Source organism: Megascapheus bottae, chromosome 6 (assembly GCF_031878675.1).
Source record: "Megascapheus bottae isolate mThoBot1 chromosome 6, mThoBot2.hap1, whole genome shotgun sequence".
Lineage (NCBI taxonomy): Eukaryota > Metazoa > Chordata > Mammalia > Rodentia > Geomyidae > Megascapheus > Megascapheus bottae.
Genome location: NC_143514.1, coordinates 25,300,357 through 25,315,391, shown reverse-complemented (window position 1 = coordinate 25,315,391; position 15,035 = coordinate 25,300,357). Strand labels below are relative to the sequence as shown.

General features: G+C 40.4%; 1 protein-coding gene across 1 annotated transcript in view; it reads left to right on the top strand.

Annotated features, from left to right (window-relative positions):
* Dnai3 (dynein axonemal intermediate chain 3) overlaps positions 1-15,035 on the top strand; it is a 61,898-nt gene that overhangs the window by 36,836 nt on the left and 10,027 nt on the right. Inside the window, exons 16-19 of the mRNA XM_090334503.1 lie at positions 1,285-1,396; positions 6,579-6,703; positions 8,959-9,022; positions 13,772-13,902. Of these exons, the coding sequence (XP_090190629.1) occupies positions 1,285-1,396; positions 6,579-6,703; positions 8,959-9,022; positions 13,772-13,902 (432 nt within the window). The remainder of the gene's footprint in view (positions 1-1,284; positions 1,397-6,578; positions 6,704-8,958; positions 9,023-13,771; positions 13,903-15,035) is intronic.

Here is a 15,035-nt window from a genome sequence, read left to right as displayed (position 1 = left end):
AATACGAGCACGCCAAATTTTACAATTGCTTTACATAATTGTTCAATTATACTTAGATTCTTTGAAACTGATTGGCGCTCAGTTTAGCCCAGGAAATTGGTCTTTGCCTTTGCTGTACTCAAAAGTGCTTGTATTTTATTTATCAATGATTAGAAATTACAGTACTTCTGAACTGAAAATGTGAAGAACTGAAAATTTGTCTTTATCTTGAATCACAGAACTTGATTTTAGAAAAGCGATTACTGAGAGAACCATTTGGTTAAGAATAGAATGTGTAGGGGCCAGGAGTTTGGCCTAGTGGTTAAAGTGCTTGCCTAGCATGCATGAAGACCTGGGTTCGATTCCTTGGTACCACATACATAGAAAAAAGCCGCAAGTGGTGCTGAGGCTCAAGTGGTAGAGCTCTAGCCTTGAGAAAGTCCAAGGACATTGCTCAAGCCCTGAGCCCAAGCCAGGACTGGCACACACACACACCACAAAAAAAAGAATAGAATGTGTATAGAATACAAATAGGGTTTTTTTCTTTTGAATGTAGAATTTTAATTCCAAACTTAACACTGTCTTTTCCTGTGAAATTATAGTATAATACTATTGATACGTTATGTGTTTGCTCATCAAAATAAATATTTTCCCCCACTGGCAGAAAGAGTACTAAGAATATTTTTAAGTAGCTAGGAAAGAATTACAGAAGGGATATCGCCAATTTTCTGGGGTAGAATTCACTGGGTTTGTGATTAAGTAAAATAAATAACAAAACGCAAGAATAATTGCAGGCTGGTGCAGGCGGCCCACACCTGTAATCCTAGCTACTCAGGAGGATGAGATTTGAGGACTATGGTTCCAGCCAGCCTGGACAGGAAAGTGTACAAGACTCTTATCTCCAACTAAAAGACTCTAATCTCCACAAAAAACTGGAAATAATGCTGTGGCTTGAGTGGTAGAATGCTAGCCTTGAGCAAAAGAAGCTCAGGAACAGTGCAGAACTTGAGTTCAAGCCTGGCCAAAAAACAAACAACAACAACAAAAAAAACCTGTAAAAATATCTTATAGAATCAAATCAAATATAAGACATTCACAGAAATAAACAACAGAAGACTGGGATTTGTGAATATGCCTCAAAAGTTTCCTTTGGTGACAAGGTTTTAGAAATATGGTTAGTGCTTCCCTCAGGGAAAAAAAAATCTGCAGAACAGGGGAAAGAAAGAGAGGGCGGTGGGCTTCCTGCTATCTGGGGCAGAAAAGACAGGCAAAGTTAAGGATGTATCTTTTCTGTTCTTCCAAAAGATAAAATTGTCCAAGGGGGAATCAACTTTAGACCACTGCCCGACCAAGGTCAGTATGAATGAAGACCATGCTCTTTTCAGAACACAAGGTAACCAACTGTCTGCTATAAAAGGTACCTGATAGTTCAAGTACATCTTTCTAGGTCTAAGGTAATTCACTTGCTAAAAGGGGCTAATTTATAAAGAGCATACAGAAAATTATAATTTATAAAAAGAATACCATGAATCACTCTAAAATGGAACTTTAGAATGATTATAACTATAGCCAATACCTCAAAACTTCCTGTATACACAAAAGATTTAACAGAATTCAGTTTCACATTATTGAGCACATATATGTATATGCAGTATAAACATGTATATATAATATACACAACACATCGTATAATACATATGCATCTTTTTATGTGCCAGTACTGAGGCATTGAACTCAGAACATCAAGTTCTTGCTTGGCTCTTTCACTCAAGGCTGGTACTCTCCCACTTGAACCATACTTCTACTTCCACTCTTTCCTGGTTAAAGATCTCACAGATTTTCCTGGCTGGTCTGGGCTTGAACTTGAATCTTTTTTTTTTTTTTGGCAAGTCCTGGAGCTTGAATTCAGGGCCTGAGCACTGTCCTTGGGCTTTTTCAAGGCTAGAGTTCTACTACTTGAACCTTAGCACCACTTCCAGCTTTTTCTATGTATGTGGTACTGAGTAATCGAACCCGGGCCTCTGTGCATGCTAGGAAAGCACTTGACCACTAGGCCAAACTCCCAACCCCTGAACATGGATCCTTAGATTGCAGTCATTTGAGTAGCTAGAATTACAGTCATGAGCAAACAGTACCCAGCTCAATGCATACATAACATTGCTCACACAAAGTTGCATGTGTGTCTGAGATAGGGGTCTCATTCTGTTGCCTAGGATGGCCTTGAGTGCATGGCCTTGAGTGCCTGAGGCCTACAAGCTTGTACCAATATACCCAGCACTGTATGTTCTTACGGTGGCTCATGCCTGTAATCCTAGCTACTCAAATGGCTGCAATCTAAGGATCCACGTTCAAGGCCAGCACTAAAGAACGTGAGACTCCAATTAATCAATAGAAAAAGGGAACTGGGGCTGTGGCTCAAAGGGTAGGGCAGTAGCCTTGAGCTGCATAGCTCAGGTACAGTGCCCAGGCCCAGAGTTCAAGCCCCATGACCACAAAAAGAAAAAAAAAAAAGGAAGGAAAGAAGGAAGGAAGGAAGGAAGGAAGGAAGGAAGGAAGCAAGCTACGTAACATATATATTTAGGAATATTTTTTTCTAATACCAAAGTTTGAACTCAGGGACTTGCACTTACTTCCCTTGATTGCTACTTCAACCCCCCACCAGCCCAACTTTTGCTGATTATTATTTTTATATTTCTTTTGTGGGTCAAGGGGCTTGAACTCGGCCTGGGCGCTGTCCCTGAGCTCTTCAACTAAAGGCTACCACCCTACCCTTGAGGCAAGCCCCACTTCCCATTTTCTAGAAGTTAATTGAAGATAAGAGTCTCAGGTCCTTTTGTGCCTGGGCTGGCTTTGAACCTTGATCCTCAGATCTCAGCCTCTTGAGTAGCTAGGATTACAGGTGTGAACCACCGTGCCCACTTGCTGATTATTTTGAAGATGCATTCTCTTGAACTTTTTTGCTCAAACTGCCTTCAAATTGTAATCCTCCAAATCTGGGCCTCTTGAGTGGCTAGGATTACATAATATATATATATATATATATATATATTATGTATGATCTAAATAAGTATGATTTTATTGATCTTTCAAAACTTTACAATATTAGAATTCTTTTTTCTTAAACAACCCAGATTGGCTTTTATTTCTTAACTTTTATTATCTGTAAAAGTCATAGAAAAGATTTACCATTCAACAGACAAATTTATCAATACAATGCATCTTGGTTGATGTTAGCCCTTTCACCCTTCCCAACTTTCTCTTCTCTCAGTCTCCTTCATTTTATAGGACATGCATTGAATTTTTTTGATTTACTTTATTATGATTATCGTGGTGACGTACAGAAGGGTTACAAGTGCATGAGTCAGGTAATAAGGACTTTTCCTTCTATACAGTGTCTTCTGTTCCCTCATTCTCTCCCAATCCCTCCCTCCCATCTCCATCCACAAGTTGTGTAGTTCACTTCCATCAATGTCCAATGAGCTGCACTGCTGTACTCACCCTTTTCCCTCTGAGCTCTGTGCCCTTCCCCTCAACTGCCCATAGATATACACATGAATATACCATACATAAGGTAAAGAAAACAGAATCATCAAAAACTAAAAGAAAAAAAAACAAAAGGGTTTTTTGTTTCCACATTTTAGAGTTGGTTTCAGCATGTATCGAGTTTTATATAAATTGTGCTTTGAATTTGATGACATTCTGCCCCTTCATTGCTCTTCATCGCTTTATCCCCCTTAACCCAACTGCTCACCTTCTGAGTTTGAAAAAACTCAGTTTTAAAAATAAATTAAAGAAAACAAAATAAGCATCATAAAATAATAGATTTCTAATCTTTCTCCTTCTGAAGGCTGCATTCATCTACCATTTCCAGATATGGAAGCTTTTATTTTTTTCATATTCCTTTTGCTGTTGTCATGACTTACACTGGAAAAATATGTGCATCTGTCTAAATGTGACTAGAAGCGTCACATATCTTGACCCTTCACTTAAAAAAATAATACTTTGGGGGCTGGGAGTTTGGCCTAGTGGTAGAGTGCTTGCCTAGCATGCACGAAGACCAGATTCGATTCCTCGGTACCCCACATACATAGCAAAGTGGTGCTGAGGCTCTAGTGGTAGAGTGCTAGCCTTGAGAAAGTCCAAGCACAGTGCTCAAACCCTGAGCTCAAGCCTAGGACTGGCAAAAAAAAAAAAAAAAAAAAAAAAAAAAAAAAAAAAAGTAATACTTTGGGTTTGGAAGTGTGGTTTAGTTGATAGAGCCTTAGCAATGAGTGAAAACAACCTCAGGTACCAAATTTGAGTCATAACCCTGAGCCATGAGGAAAAGACAAAAGAAACAAATGACTTGATATGATTTCTATATTTTATGCCTGAGTTCATTCAACACAAATTTCCAAGCTCTGAAGGATACAGCTATGGAGAAGCAAAATCCTTACTTTCAAGAGCTAATATTGTGGCAGCACAGAGACTGAAGTATGTAAAGTATATACATACATGCATTTAAGGAAGGATGGACGGAAAATAAGCAGTTGGCAGCATGTCATCTAATAGGGATACACTCCATCAAATGAATGCTAATCTCATGACTTTCTGAATACTTACTAGAGAGTGCACTTTGGCTCAATCAGTTCCTAAGAGGAGCAGACATGCTTTTAGATTCCCAGAAACACCACAAGTTTTAAGACACTAGCAGGCTGCATGTGCAGGTGTTCAAGTCCTACTGCAAACAATTGCTCTGTTGCCAATCTAGTGGCAGAGGGCCACTCACCCTTTGTCTGCCAATTTAGGACTTGACGGAAGAAGTCTTTACTCTAAATCATTTCAGAATTTTCTTTGGAAAGCTTTTAGGGCCAGCTATAGATTCTTTTTAGCAATGTGGAACTGTGGGTGAAAATGTATGTTCTGAAGTTGATGATCTAGATTGCAATCTCAAAGCCACTTTCAGTTTCTCAGAATAGTCTTCCTTTACAACATAACTTACATTTGTACTTTTTCATTATGTGTAGTGTGTGTATAGTTCAGAGTTCTTGTCTCCCCTTCTTAAACCAAAACTCACTGAAGTTTCTGGTCTTGAACCTCTTTTTTTTCTTTTCTTTTCTGCCAGTCCTGGGGCCTGAACTCAGGACCTGGACACTGTCCTTGAGCACTTTTGCTCATAGCTAAGTGCTCTACCACGTGAGTCACAGCACCACTTCCGGCTTTTTCTGTTTATATGGTATCGAAGAATCAAACCCAGGGCTTTGTGCACGATAGGCAAGCGCTCTATGACTAGGCCCTTGAACCTCTTAAGTAGACATTTTTTAGTATAAATTCCCAATGTACACTCAGCTTGCTTGCATGGCTGGTACTCTACAACTTGAACCATATCTCCAAACCTGGATTTTGATAGTTAATTGTAGGAGTCTAGAGGACTTTTCTGTCTGAGTTGGCTTTAAACTAATTCTCCAGATCTCAGCCTCTGGTGTAGCCAAGACCACAGAGGTGAATCACAATACCTAGCCATTTGTGCTCTTTTAGTCATGTTTTTCTTCATTAAATTTTTATGATCCTTAAGTAGTTGTACAAAAGGGTTTCATTTCAATATGTCAATGTCAGAGAACAATGCACCCTGATCAGTGTCACATATTTCCTATTCTCCTCCATCTCTCCCAAACCCAATTCCTCAATTTACCTAGTTCCATTTTCACATATGTTCATTGAGTACTATGAAAAAGCAGAGATAATGCCCAAACCCTGAGTTCAAGCCCCAGCACCAACACATGCTTATACACATTCTCTCTCTCTCTCTCTCTCTCTCTCTCTCTCTCTCTCTCTCTCTCTCTCTCTCTCTCTCTCTCTCTCTCTCTCTCTCTCTCTCTCTCTCTCTCTCTCTCTCTCTCTCTCTCTCTCTCTCTCTCTCTCTCTCTCTCTCTCTCTCTCTACTCTCTCTCTCTCTCTCTCCTCTCTCTCTCCTCTCTCTCTACTCCTCTCTCTTTTCTTTTTTCCAAAGCTTAAAGAAGTAAAGTTTGTTAACTCTAGATCACAAAACCTTTCATTTTAAAATAAAATGATACCAACAGTTCACACCTGTAATCACAGCGTCTTAGGAAGTTGAGATCTCAGGATCAAGGTTCAGAAACAGCCTTGGCAGGAAAGTTGGTGAGACTCATCTCCACTTAAGCATGAGAAAAGCCAGAAGTGGAGCTGAGGCTCAAGTAGTAGAGGGCTGGCCTTGAGCAAAAAAATCTCAGAGACAGCATCCAGGCTCTGAATTCAAGCCCTACAAACAATACTATTACTACTAATAATAATATGACATTAAATATTTTTAATCAACAAATTTCTGAAGGCATTTGTATTCCGACATCCAGATTTACTATACTCTTGTACTGCTTTCATGTTTAGCTAAAATATGTGTTATATTAAATTCGAAAAGAAGGGTTCTCCTACTAGATTAGAGCCTAAAAATGTTTGGATCTAAGCCAGACACACTGGTAAGAAAAAGAATGGTGTGGGGGAGGGGACAAAAGTATATAATTTGTAATCTATAATTTATATTTTAAAGATTTTTTGCCACAAATAATGTGCTTCTTTTGTCTATCCTCTTCTGAAATTCAAAGGGTTTTCCCAGACTAAAGTAATGAAGACGGAAGAAATCAGGCCATACCAAAATCTAGAAGCAGGCTTGTCCAATATTCTGAAGCCAATAGAAGACTTCTGCACAAAATTCTTTGTGGGAACAGAGGTAAACAGAATTATCTGCTTTTGAAATTAGTACTTTCTTACATGAAAATAGATAATCATAACATCTACTGTGCATGTTTGCTCTTAGAAGGTTTACAAAATTTGCATTTAAGAGTTTTAACCACATTACTTCATAGATTCACACAGTTCTTTACCAAATATGGAAAAAGCTATAAAATACTTTGTACTAACAATATATCAGTTGATTTGAAAATATTTATCAAATAAATTAGCTGTAGGAAAGAATTCTAAATGTTAAAAATTTGCCTTAAGAAAATATTGGTTGGGGCCGGGAGTTTGGCCTAGTGGTTAAAGTGCTTGCCTAGCATGCATGAAGACCCGGGTTCGATTCCTCGGTACCCCACATACATAGCAAAAAGCCAGAAGTGGTGCTGAGGCTCAAGTGGTAGAGCTCTAGCCTTGAGAAAGTCCAAGGACAGTGCTCAGGCCCTGAGCTCAAGCCCAGGACTGGCAAAAAAAAAAAAAAAGAAAAAAGAAAAAAAGAAAATATTGGTTGCTTAGGCTAATGCCTAAGACTAATACCAACTTTAAGTTAATCAACTTACACTTGAGGCCAATATCAACCTTTATAGAAAGACAGTGAAAACTCAATTCGAAAGACAAATAACAATTAGATATGATAATAATAATGATTGCCTTTGTTCATACTTAAATGATTGGATATTGCTATGTATCAGGCTCTGTGCCAGTTTATCTCCCAAATCAATTATATCACATTTATCCTCAAGTAATCCTATGAGGCTGATGTGATTATTGTTCCCATTTTACAGAAGAAAATAGGCTTAGAACTTCATCCATAGACATAGGGAAAGATGTTATTCCCCTTTAAGCCACACTTTTCCTTAACTTTAAAGGGGGGTTTTCTCCTAGCCAAGATACCAGGGAAGATATCCCAGCCCCATCTCATAAAATACAGTTTCTATTCCCTTTGCTATTCTGAGCTTGACGGATGCCATAGCTCTGGAGAGCAGAAGACCCTCCAGGCACAGGGAATGGGGAAACAAATAGCACAATCCCTTCATCCTCAAGGCACATTCTTCCTCAAAGTTAGGGAACAAAACAGCAGAGTGATAATCGACAAAACTGACATGGGAGGACAGGAAGTGGGAGGCTAGGAAAACTGACCCACGAGCTTATTGGACAGTTGAAGTTGAGAAGAGACTAGAAAAATCAAAGGGAGAATGAATCCAAGCAGAGCTAATAGCTTCCACAGCAGCTTGGAATAATCAGTCATAGAGATACTGGAAGAGCCCAATCCAAAGCAGAAGGTATGCCAAGATTGCTGAGTTACAGGTCCATAAGGAAGACTCTTTAAAGCCAGCATTTAGTAAACAAGGGGACACTACCAGATAGAGATTTTTTTTTCAATATAAAAACAATTTCTCCTCCTCCTTTTTTTTTTTTTTGGCCAATCCTGGGGCTTGAAACTCAGGTCTGAACACTGTCCCTGGGCTTTCTCAAGGCTAAAACTCTACCACTTGAGCCACAGCACCTCTTCCAGCTTTCTCTGTGTATAAGGTACTGAGGAATCAAACCCCGGTCTTTCCACATGCTAGGCAAGCACTCTACCATTTGGCCAAACTTCTAGCCCCAAGAACTTTTTGGGGGGTTGGTAGTGGGGCTTGAACTCTGGGCCTAGGCACTGTCCCTGAGCTCTTCAGCTCAAGGCTGCCACCTTACCCCTTGAGCCACAGAGCCACTTCCTTTCTTGTTTCTTTGCATCTAATCTTTCTGCTTCCTTTTTCTTAAAATGATCATAAGGCAGAAGTGAGGACAGAGTATATGTTTATTTGAGATTAAGCTTTATGTTTCCTATTCTCAACTTTAAAAGGTACTTGCTATCATAGAATATACATGCATGCTCATACTTCCTCTGATCCCACACATCTTTATCAAGTCCTGACTTTGTTCCACGCTGAGAACAAACACATCATTGAATAAATGAAACAGGGCCCTCCTGTGCATGAACACTCTGAAACCCACCAGTTGGGACTCTTGAATAACCATGGCCCATTGCTATAACCAGCCACGCACGCCTCATCACTCTTCTTTTACATTCACTGTAAAATCAAGTAAAGTACTATTTCTGAGACTTTTCTCCTTCTGTTCTATTAGATCATCATGTGATCAAATTGACCTGTTGCTTTGTATTATCTTGGTTATACGCAGTCTCAGACGTGAGGTCTTTTATCTCTGAAGTTGTCATTATAGTCACCTGAAAACTAATATTTCCAGGAAGGCGAAGTGATGTATACAGACTGGAGATTGGAAAGAGATCCTGATACTGGCCGATTGATATGTAAGTTGTTTGTTGTTTGTTTTATTTTTGCCAGTCCTGGGGCTTCAACTTCCTCAAGGCTAGTATTCTGCCACATGAGTTGCAGCCCCACTTCTGGCCTCTTCTGTGTATGGTACCAAAGAATTGAACCAGAGTTTTGTGCATGGTAGGCAAGAACTCTATCACTAGACCACACCCCTGGCCTGATATGTAAGTCTTGTGAAGTGTTATGTAAATGTTATTAATAAGATGTTCTACCAGGTACAAGTGATTCATACCTGACATCCTAGCTACTCAGGACGCTGAGATCTAAGGATTACGGTTCAAAGCCAGCCCATGAAGGAAAGTCTGTGAGATTCCTTTCTCTAATTAACAGTCCAAAAACTGGAGGTGCCACTGGGCTCAAAGTGGTAGAATGCTGGCAGGGGGCCAGGGGGACTGCAAAAAAGGGGTAAAAATAAAAGTTCTGGGACAGCAGTGCCCAGGCCTTGATTTCAAGTTGCACAACTAAAAAAAAAAAAAAGTGAAGGCTTTTATTACCAACATGGTTGTCACCTGTGAGTTTGCTGGAAATACACATAAAAATCTGGATACTGCTGGGCGCCAGTGGTTCATACCTGTAATCCTGTCTACTCCCAGAGGCTGAGATCTTAAGGTGGAAGTTTGAAGCCAGCCTGGACAGAAAAGTCCCCATGAGACACTTATCTCCAATGAACCAGTCAGAAACCGGAGGTAGTGCTGTGGTTCAAAGTGGTAGAATGCTAGCCTTCAGCAGAGAGAGCTCCAGGACAGTGTCCAAGCTTTGTGTTCAAGCCCCACAACTAAATAAAATAAAATAAAATCCTGGATCCTACCCCAGGACTACTGAACTTAACTCTGGACTTTATTGTAAGACAGCTAGAGAGTCAGGTGACCATGGCTTCTCCCTTCAATTCTAGATACAAAAAGCCACAGACATGATTAGTCTGCTAATACAATTTCACACCAAAATTTGATGAGTACTAACTTTTCTGACATTTAAGTCAATGAGATGCTTTTACTTTATTTCCAAAATAACTGACAGGTCTGCTCCCAGGATCTGGACTCGAGGCACTTGAGCACAGGTATACGATCATACCCAGGAGCACAGCCCCCCCCCCCAAAGGCAAAACTCTTTGTCTTTATTAGAGTCAGATCCTTGGGGTTCATAAAGGTTACAACCATTTATGTTAAAGCTTCGATTTTTACCATGGCATGAAAATATAGCAAATCACAGTTTGAAATTCAAAATAACCCTATGCAAAGGAAGAAGTAACTTGGGTAACGTCCAGGCAGACAAAGCTGTAAGAATGTCCCAGAGCAGAACACCATGTGGAAGCGTGCACCACTTGATTTGCAGAAGGGACCAGGTCAGCCTGGAGGTTATTGGATGAATAGAAAGTGAGTGGGCCATGGGAATCTATGGCCTTACAATGACAGGCGAGGTGGCTAGCTTCTTCACTTTAAACCTCACTTGACTGAGCCTGGTTCCAGAGACTAAAGTCTGCCCTTGATGTGAAACAGTTTGTCAGTTAACCTGTAAAGTAGCCATTTTAATCTGGAAGTAAACACACTTCTGTTTCTCTTCAATTGTATCCCCTGGTTACAAACTCAAAGGATATCAAAAGAGAAATGGATATGCCAAGGAGGGTGGTAGACACAGAACAGAGACTGATTTTCCATTTGCCAATTCTGTGATTTAAAGTTGAACTTGCAATTAGATATTGGGTATGATGAATTACAGTTAATTTCTTTAATGTTTATATAAGTAAACATAAACATTCCATAATCCATAACTATCCTATGCTAGACATTATATAACATGGCATTTGTGTTCTTCACACCTTTGGGACATGAGCTGGCCACTTGATAGCATAGTGGCACACTGGCAGACTTCCTTTAAGTCCTGATGGTCCCTGAGATTTTCATGAGCCTCCATCTCCTCCTATAGACAGCTTCTTAAATGGCTTTCATGGAAGGAGACGAGGCCCCATGACAAACCAGTGTAACTATTATAAATGAATGTTATTCCATCTATATAATAAACAGTGGCAATAAACTTAAAATCCAAGTGTTTTATGTGTAAGACTCACTGATGTTGGTTTGTTCTTTTCTTGCACTCATTCTTTCATCTGTCAAATCACTGTCAGGAAGCTACTGTGTACCAAGTGATGAAGACAGGAAGATGATTAACATATTATCCTTTTCCAAAGGCATTTATGATTTTATGATGACAGAAACGTCAGGCAGATCCACAATCATATCATGTTATCCATGCTGGGATTAGGACCGTGATTACACGTTATCTATGCTGGGTTAGGACTTGTAGCAGCAAAAGGATGACCAGTTGTTCTAGCCCAGGTGAAAGGTGGTGAGAACTGAAAGACCAGTAAAGTGACAGGGATGAGCTACAGGACACCGTAAGAAAGAGAAACTTAGGAGTCTCTAAGGCTAGGTCGTGTGGCCAATGTGATGTGGGCAGCCAGAGTGAAAAAGAGTTGCTTTTAATTTCTTGGCATTTAATTCTTTCCAAAATACAATGGAAATGGCTTTAGTAACGAATGGGTTATCATCATACTTTAAATCAACAGTCAAATATTGTATAGTGGGAAGAGTTGAACAGCCCCGTTATTCCTTCTGTCAGTGCCCTGAACTGGGGATCTCATGCCCAGCTTACTTCCTGTGAAAGTTCTCCTTTGGGAGTGCCAGTCCCTGGACCTTTCGTGGAGGCTATCAATGTGACCTGGTTCCTTGTGGTCCACTGATCTCAAGTATCTAGCCAGGCAGGAAGGGGACATTTTCCTTCTTAAGAGAAACTTCTGAAAGACACATTACCCTAGCTGAGATGAACATTTCCAGATGATCTAAGTGATAAGCTGAGAAATGCAGACTCTAATGATGAGAGTTAACATAATTATTTCACTTTCTCTCAGATCATCAGATGAGTATGTGCAGTATGTCAGGGACTCTTTTCCAAGTACTTTCTGTAAACTAACTCATGGATCCTCACAGCACCCCTGTGGGAGAACTACCATAGACAGCCATGCCAGCAGCTAAGCCCAGGTGCCCTGCCACCAGGGGCTGTGCTCTTAGCCATGTATGCTAAAGCCCATACTAAATAATGACGGAAAACTGACTGTTTCCTATAACAACCTAGCCTGGATGCTCTGGAACCCATTTAATAAGGAAAGCTCTATTTACTTCTGGATAGCATACAAATCTTGGAAAGGACAAAGTAATGAAAAGCTTATTGTGGGCGTTATTGTTTTTTTTTTCTTTTGTACCAGTCCTGGGGCTGAGTTCTTTTGAACTCAGGTCCTGGACACTGTCTCTGAGCTATTTTTGCTCAAGGCTAGCACTCTACCACTTGCATTCCAACTCTACTTCTGGCTTTTGGTGGTTAATGGAAGATAAGAATTTCATGGACTTTTTTGCCTCAACTGGCTTCAAACCACAATCCTCAGATCTCAAGATCGATAGCTAGGATTACAGGCATGAGACACTGGTACCTGGCTTATGGGCTATTGTTTTAAAGAATAAACCTTGTAGCGTCATACTTTTAGCCCTGGTAACCCCTAAAGTTCCCAGAGGGCTTCTGGACTCCTGCACAGCCCTCCTTACTGGGTTAAGAGGTGTCTTTGGAAAGCCACTGACATGAAGTTAACATTAGACTCTGGGAAAGAGGAGCCGCAGCAGGAAGAAAGCTGCTGGTTTCTGGTCAACCTTGGGCCATACCAAGAATTTTCAAGATCACTGAAGAAAGTCTTAAAATTATGTATTTTTTTAGGAAGGATAATTAATTTATTTAATGCTATACAACTGATAAATGATAAAATACCACATAACTGACAATCAAATTAGATTCTAGATATTTAAGCCACCTTAAAAGTATATTTTTTATGCTCTTTTCCCAGGCAAGGAACTAAAGGAAAAGGAACTTTTCTTTTTTAATCCAGAGGAGCCAAACTTTTAAAATGTATTTTTCTTACCCAAGAGATACTAAAGACAAAAACAAAACAATAATTCTAACTGTGGTAGGCATAAGAAATTTACAATCTTTTTTTATTTTGTCAGTCATGGGACTTGAACTCTAGGTTGGGTGCTGTCCCTGAGTTCTTCAGCTCAAGGCTACAGACATACCCCTTGAGGCACAGTATCACTTCTGGTTTTCTGATGATTCATTGGAGATAAGAATTTCACAGATATTTTAGTGCCTGGGCTAGCTTTGAACCATGATCCTCACATCTCAGCCTCCTGAGTAGCTAGGGTTATAGACATGAGCCACAGCACCAGGCTGAAATTTACAATCTTAACCTTTTTGGGTTTTTTCAATACTGGCCTTTGAACTTAATGCTGAGTCATGTCCCCAGACCATTTTGCTTTATTTTTTTGTTTGTTTTCATATATTTTTATTGTAATGAATAGAAGGGTTACATGATATTTGCCAGATAGATGGTGCATTAATTCCCATACATGGATACCCTTTCACATGTCTTATGTCTCAGCTATCCTGGACCATAACCCTCCTGTTTGTGTTTCCCATGGAGCTAGGATGGTAGGCAAACACCATCATATCCAGGTAGTAGTTAAAAATGGGTTGCACGAGCTTTTATTTTTTTTCTTTGCCTGAGCTGGCCTCCAATCCCACTCCTGACAAGTGGCCTTGATGGGACGCTCCTTGGGACTTTCCATATAAAGAAAGAGAGCCATTCCTTGACAGACTGATTCACCCCAGCATGGCCTTTCCGACAGCAAAGAAGCCCAAGAGCCTGTACACTGTCCATGACGGAGCTGTCCACACTGTTCAGAGGTCACCTTTCTTCAACGACATTATCCTCACAGTCGGAGGGTGGAATTTGGCCATCTGGAAAGAAGACATAATGGTAAGTGGATTTCAAGGTGACAGAGTGGGTGTGTGGTCCTTTGTTACTGGGAAAAATTACAACAACAATAACTGTTCTGATATAACAGTGCCATCATCTATTGCTTTTTTTTTTTTTTTTGCCGGTCCTGGGCCTTGAACTCAGGTCCTGAGCCCTGTCCTTGGGCTTTCTCAAGGCTAGAGCTCTACCACTTGAGCCAGCTTTTTTCTATGTATGTGGTACCATGGAATCGAACCTGGGTCTTCATGCATGCTAGGCAAGGTACTCTACCACTAGGCCAAACTCCTGGCTATTGCTTTTTTTTTTTTTTTGCCAGTCCTGGGCTCGAGCTCAGGGCCTGAGCACTGTCCTTGGATTTTCTCAAGGCTAGAGCTCTACCACTTGAGCCTCAGCACCACTTCTGGCTTTTTTCTATGTATGTGGTACCGAGGAATCAAACCCGGGTCTTCGTGCATTCTAGGCAAGCACTCAACCACTAGGCCAAACTCCTGGCCCCCAGCTGTTGCTTTTTATAAAGAGAAATTAGACCAGATGGTGTAGACTCCAGCTTAATAACAGAAACACTCTGTAAGCCTTTTGAAAACACAATCATCTGCTTTTCTTTCCTGAGGGAAGTAAATAACATCACAAGCCCCCTTGTCTTCTAAAACTATCATCTTTTCTTGAAAAATAAATATTGTGGGCAGTTCACTCGTGGGGGTCTTTTTTTTCTGCCTTTAAAATATAAGATGGCGTTCTGATTATTAGATGTAATCCAAAGGGAAACACGGTCTGTCATCTTTTCTTCTGCACTGTGAACATGTTGGAGAATTTAAAAAGAGGAAATGAGAGGCCTCTTCACCGGACAGGTCAGCTGGGGGGAGGTGTACATGGGAGAGGGGGACAGCAGCAAGAGTCTGCTTAGGGCTACGAAGACAGCTCAAGTTAGAAGAGGGCCTAGATCCAGCCAAACTGCCAAAAACAAAAATCAAAGAATGATAAAATCCAATGAAGCAAGGGTGTAGGAATAACAGTGTTTTGGATAGCAGTATAAGTTGCTATGTACTTTTGGTGAGAAATTTGAGATTCTCAAAAGGTAAAGTAGAGCCAGGCTCACTCCTGTAATCCCAGCTACTCAGGAGGCTGAGATGTGA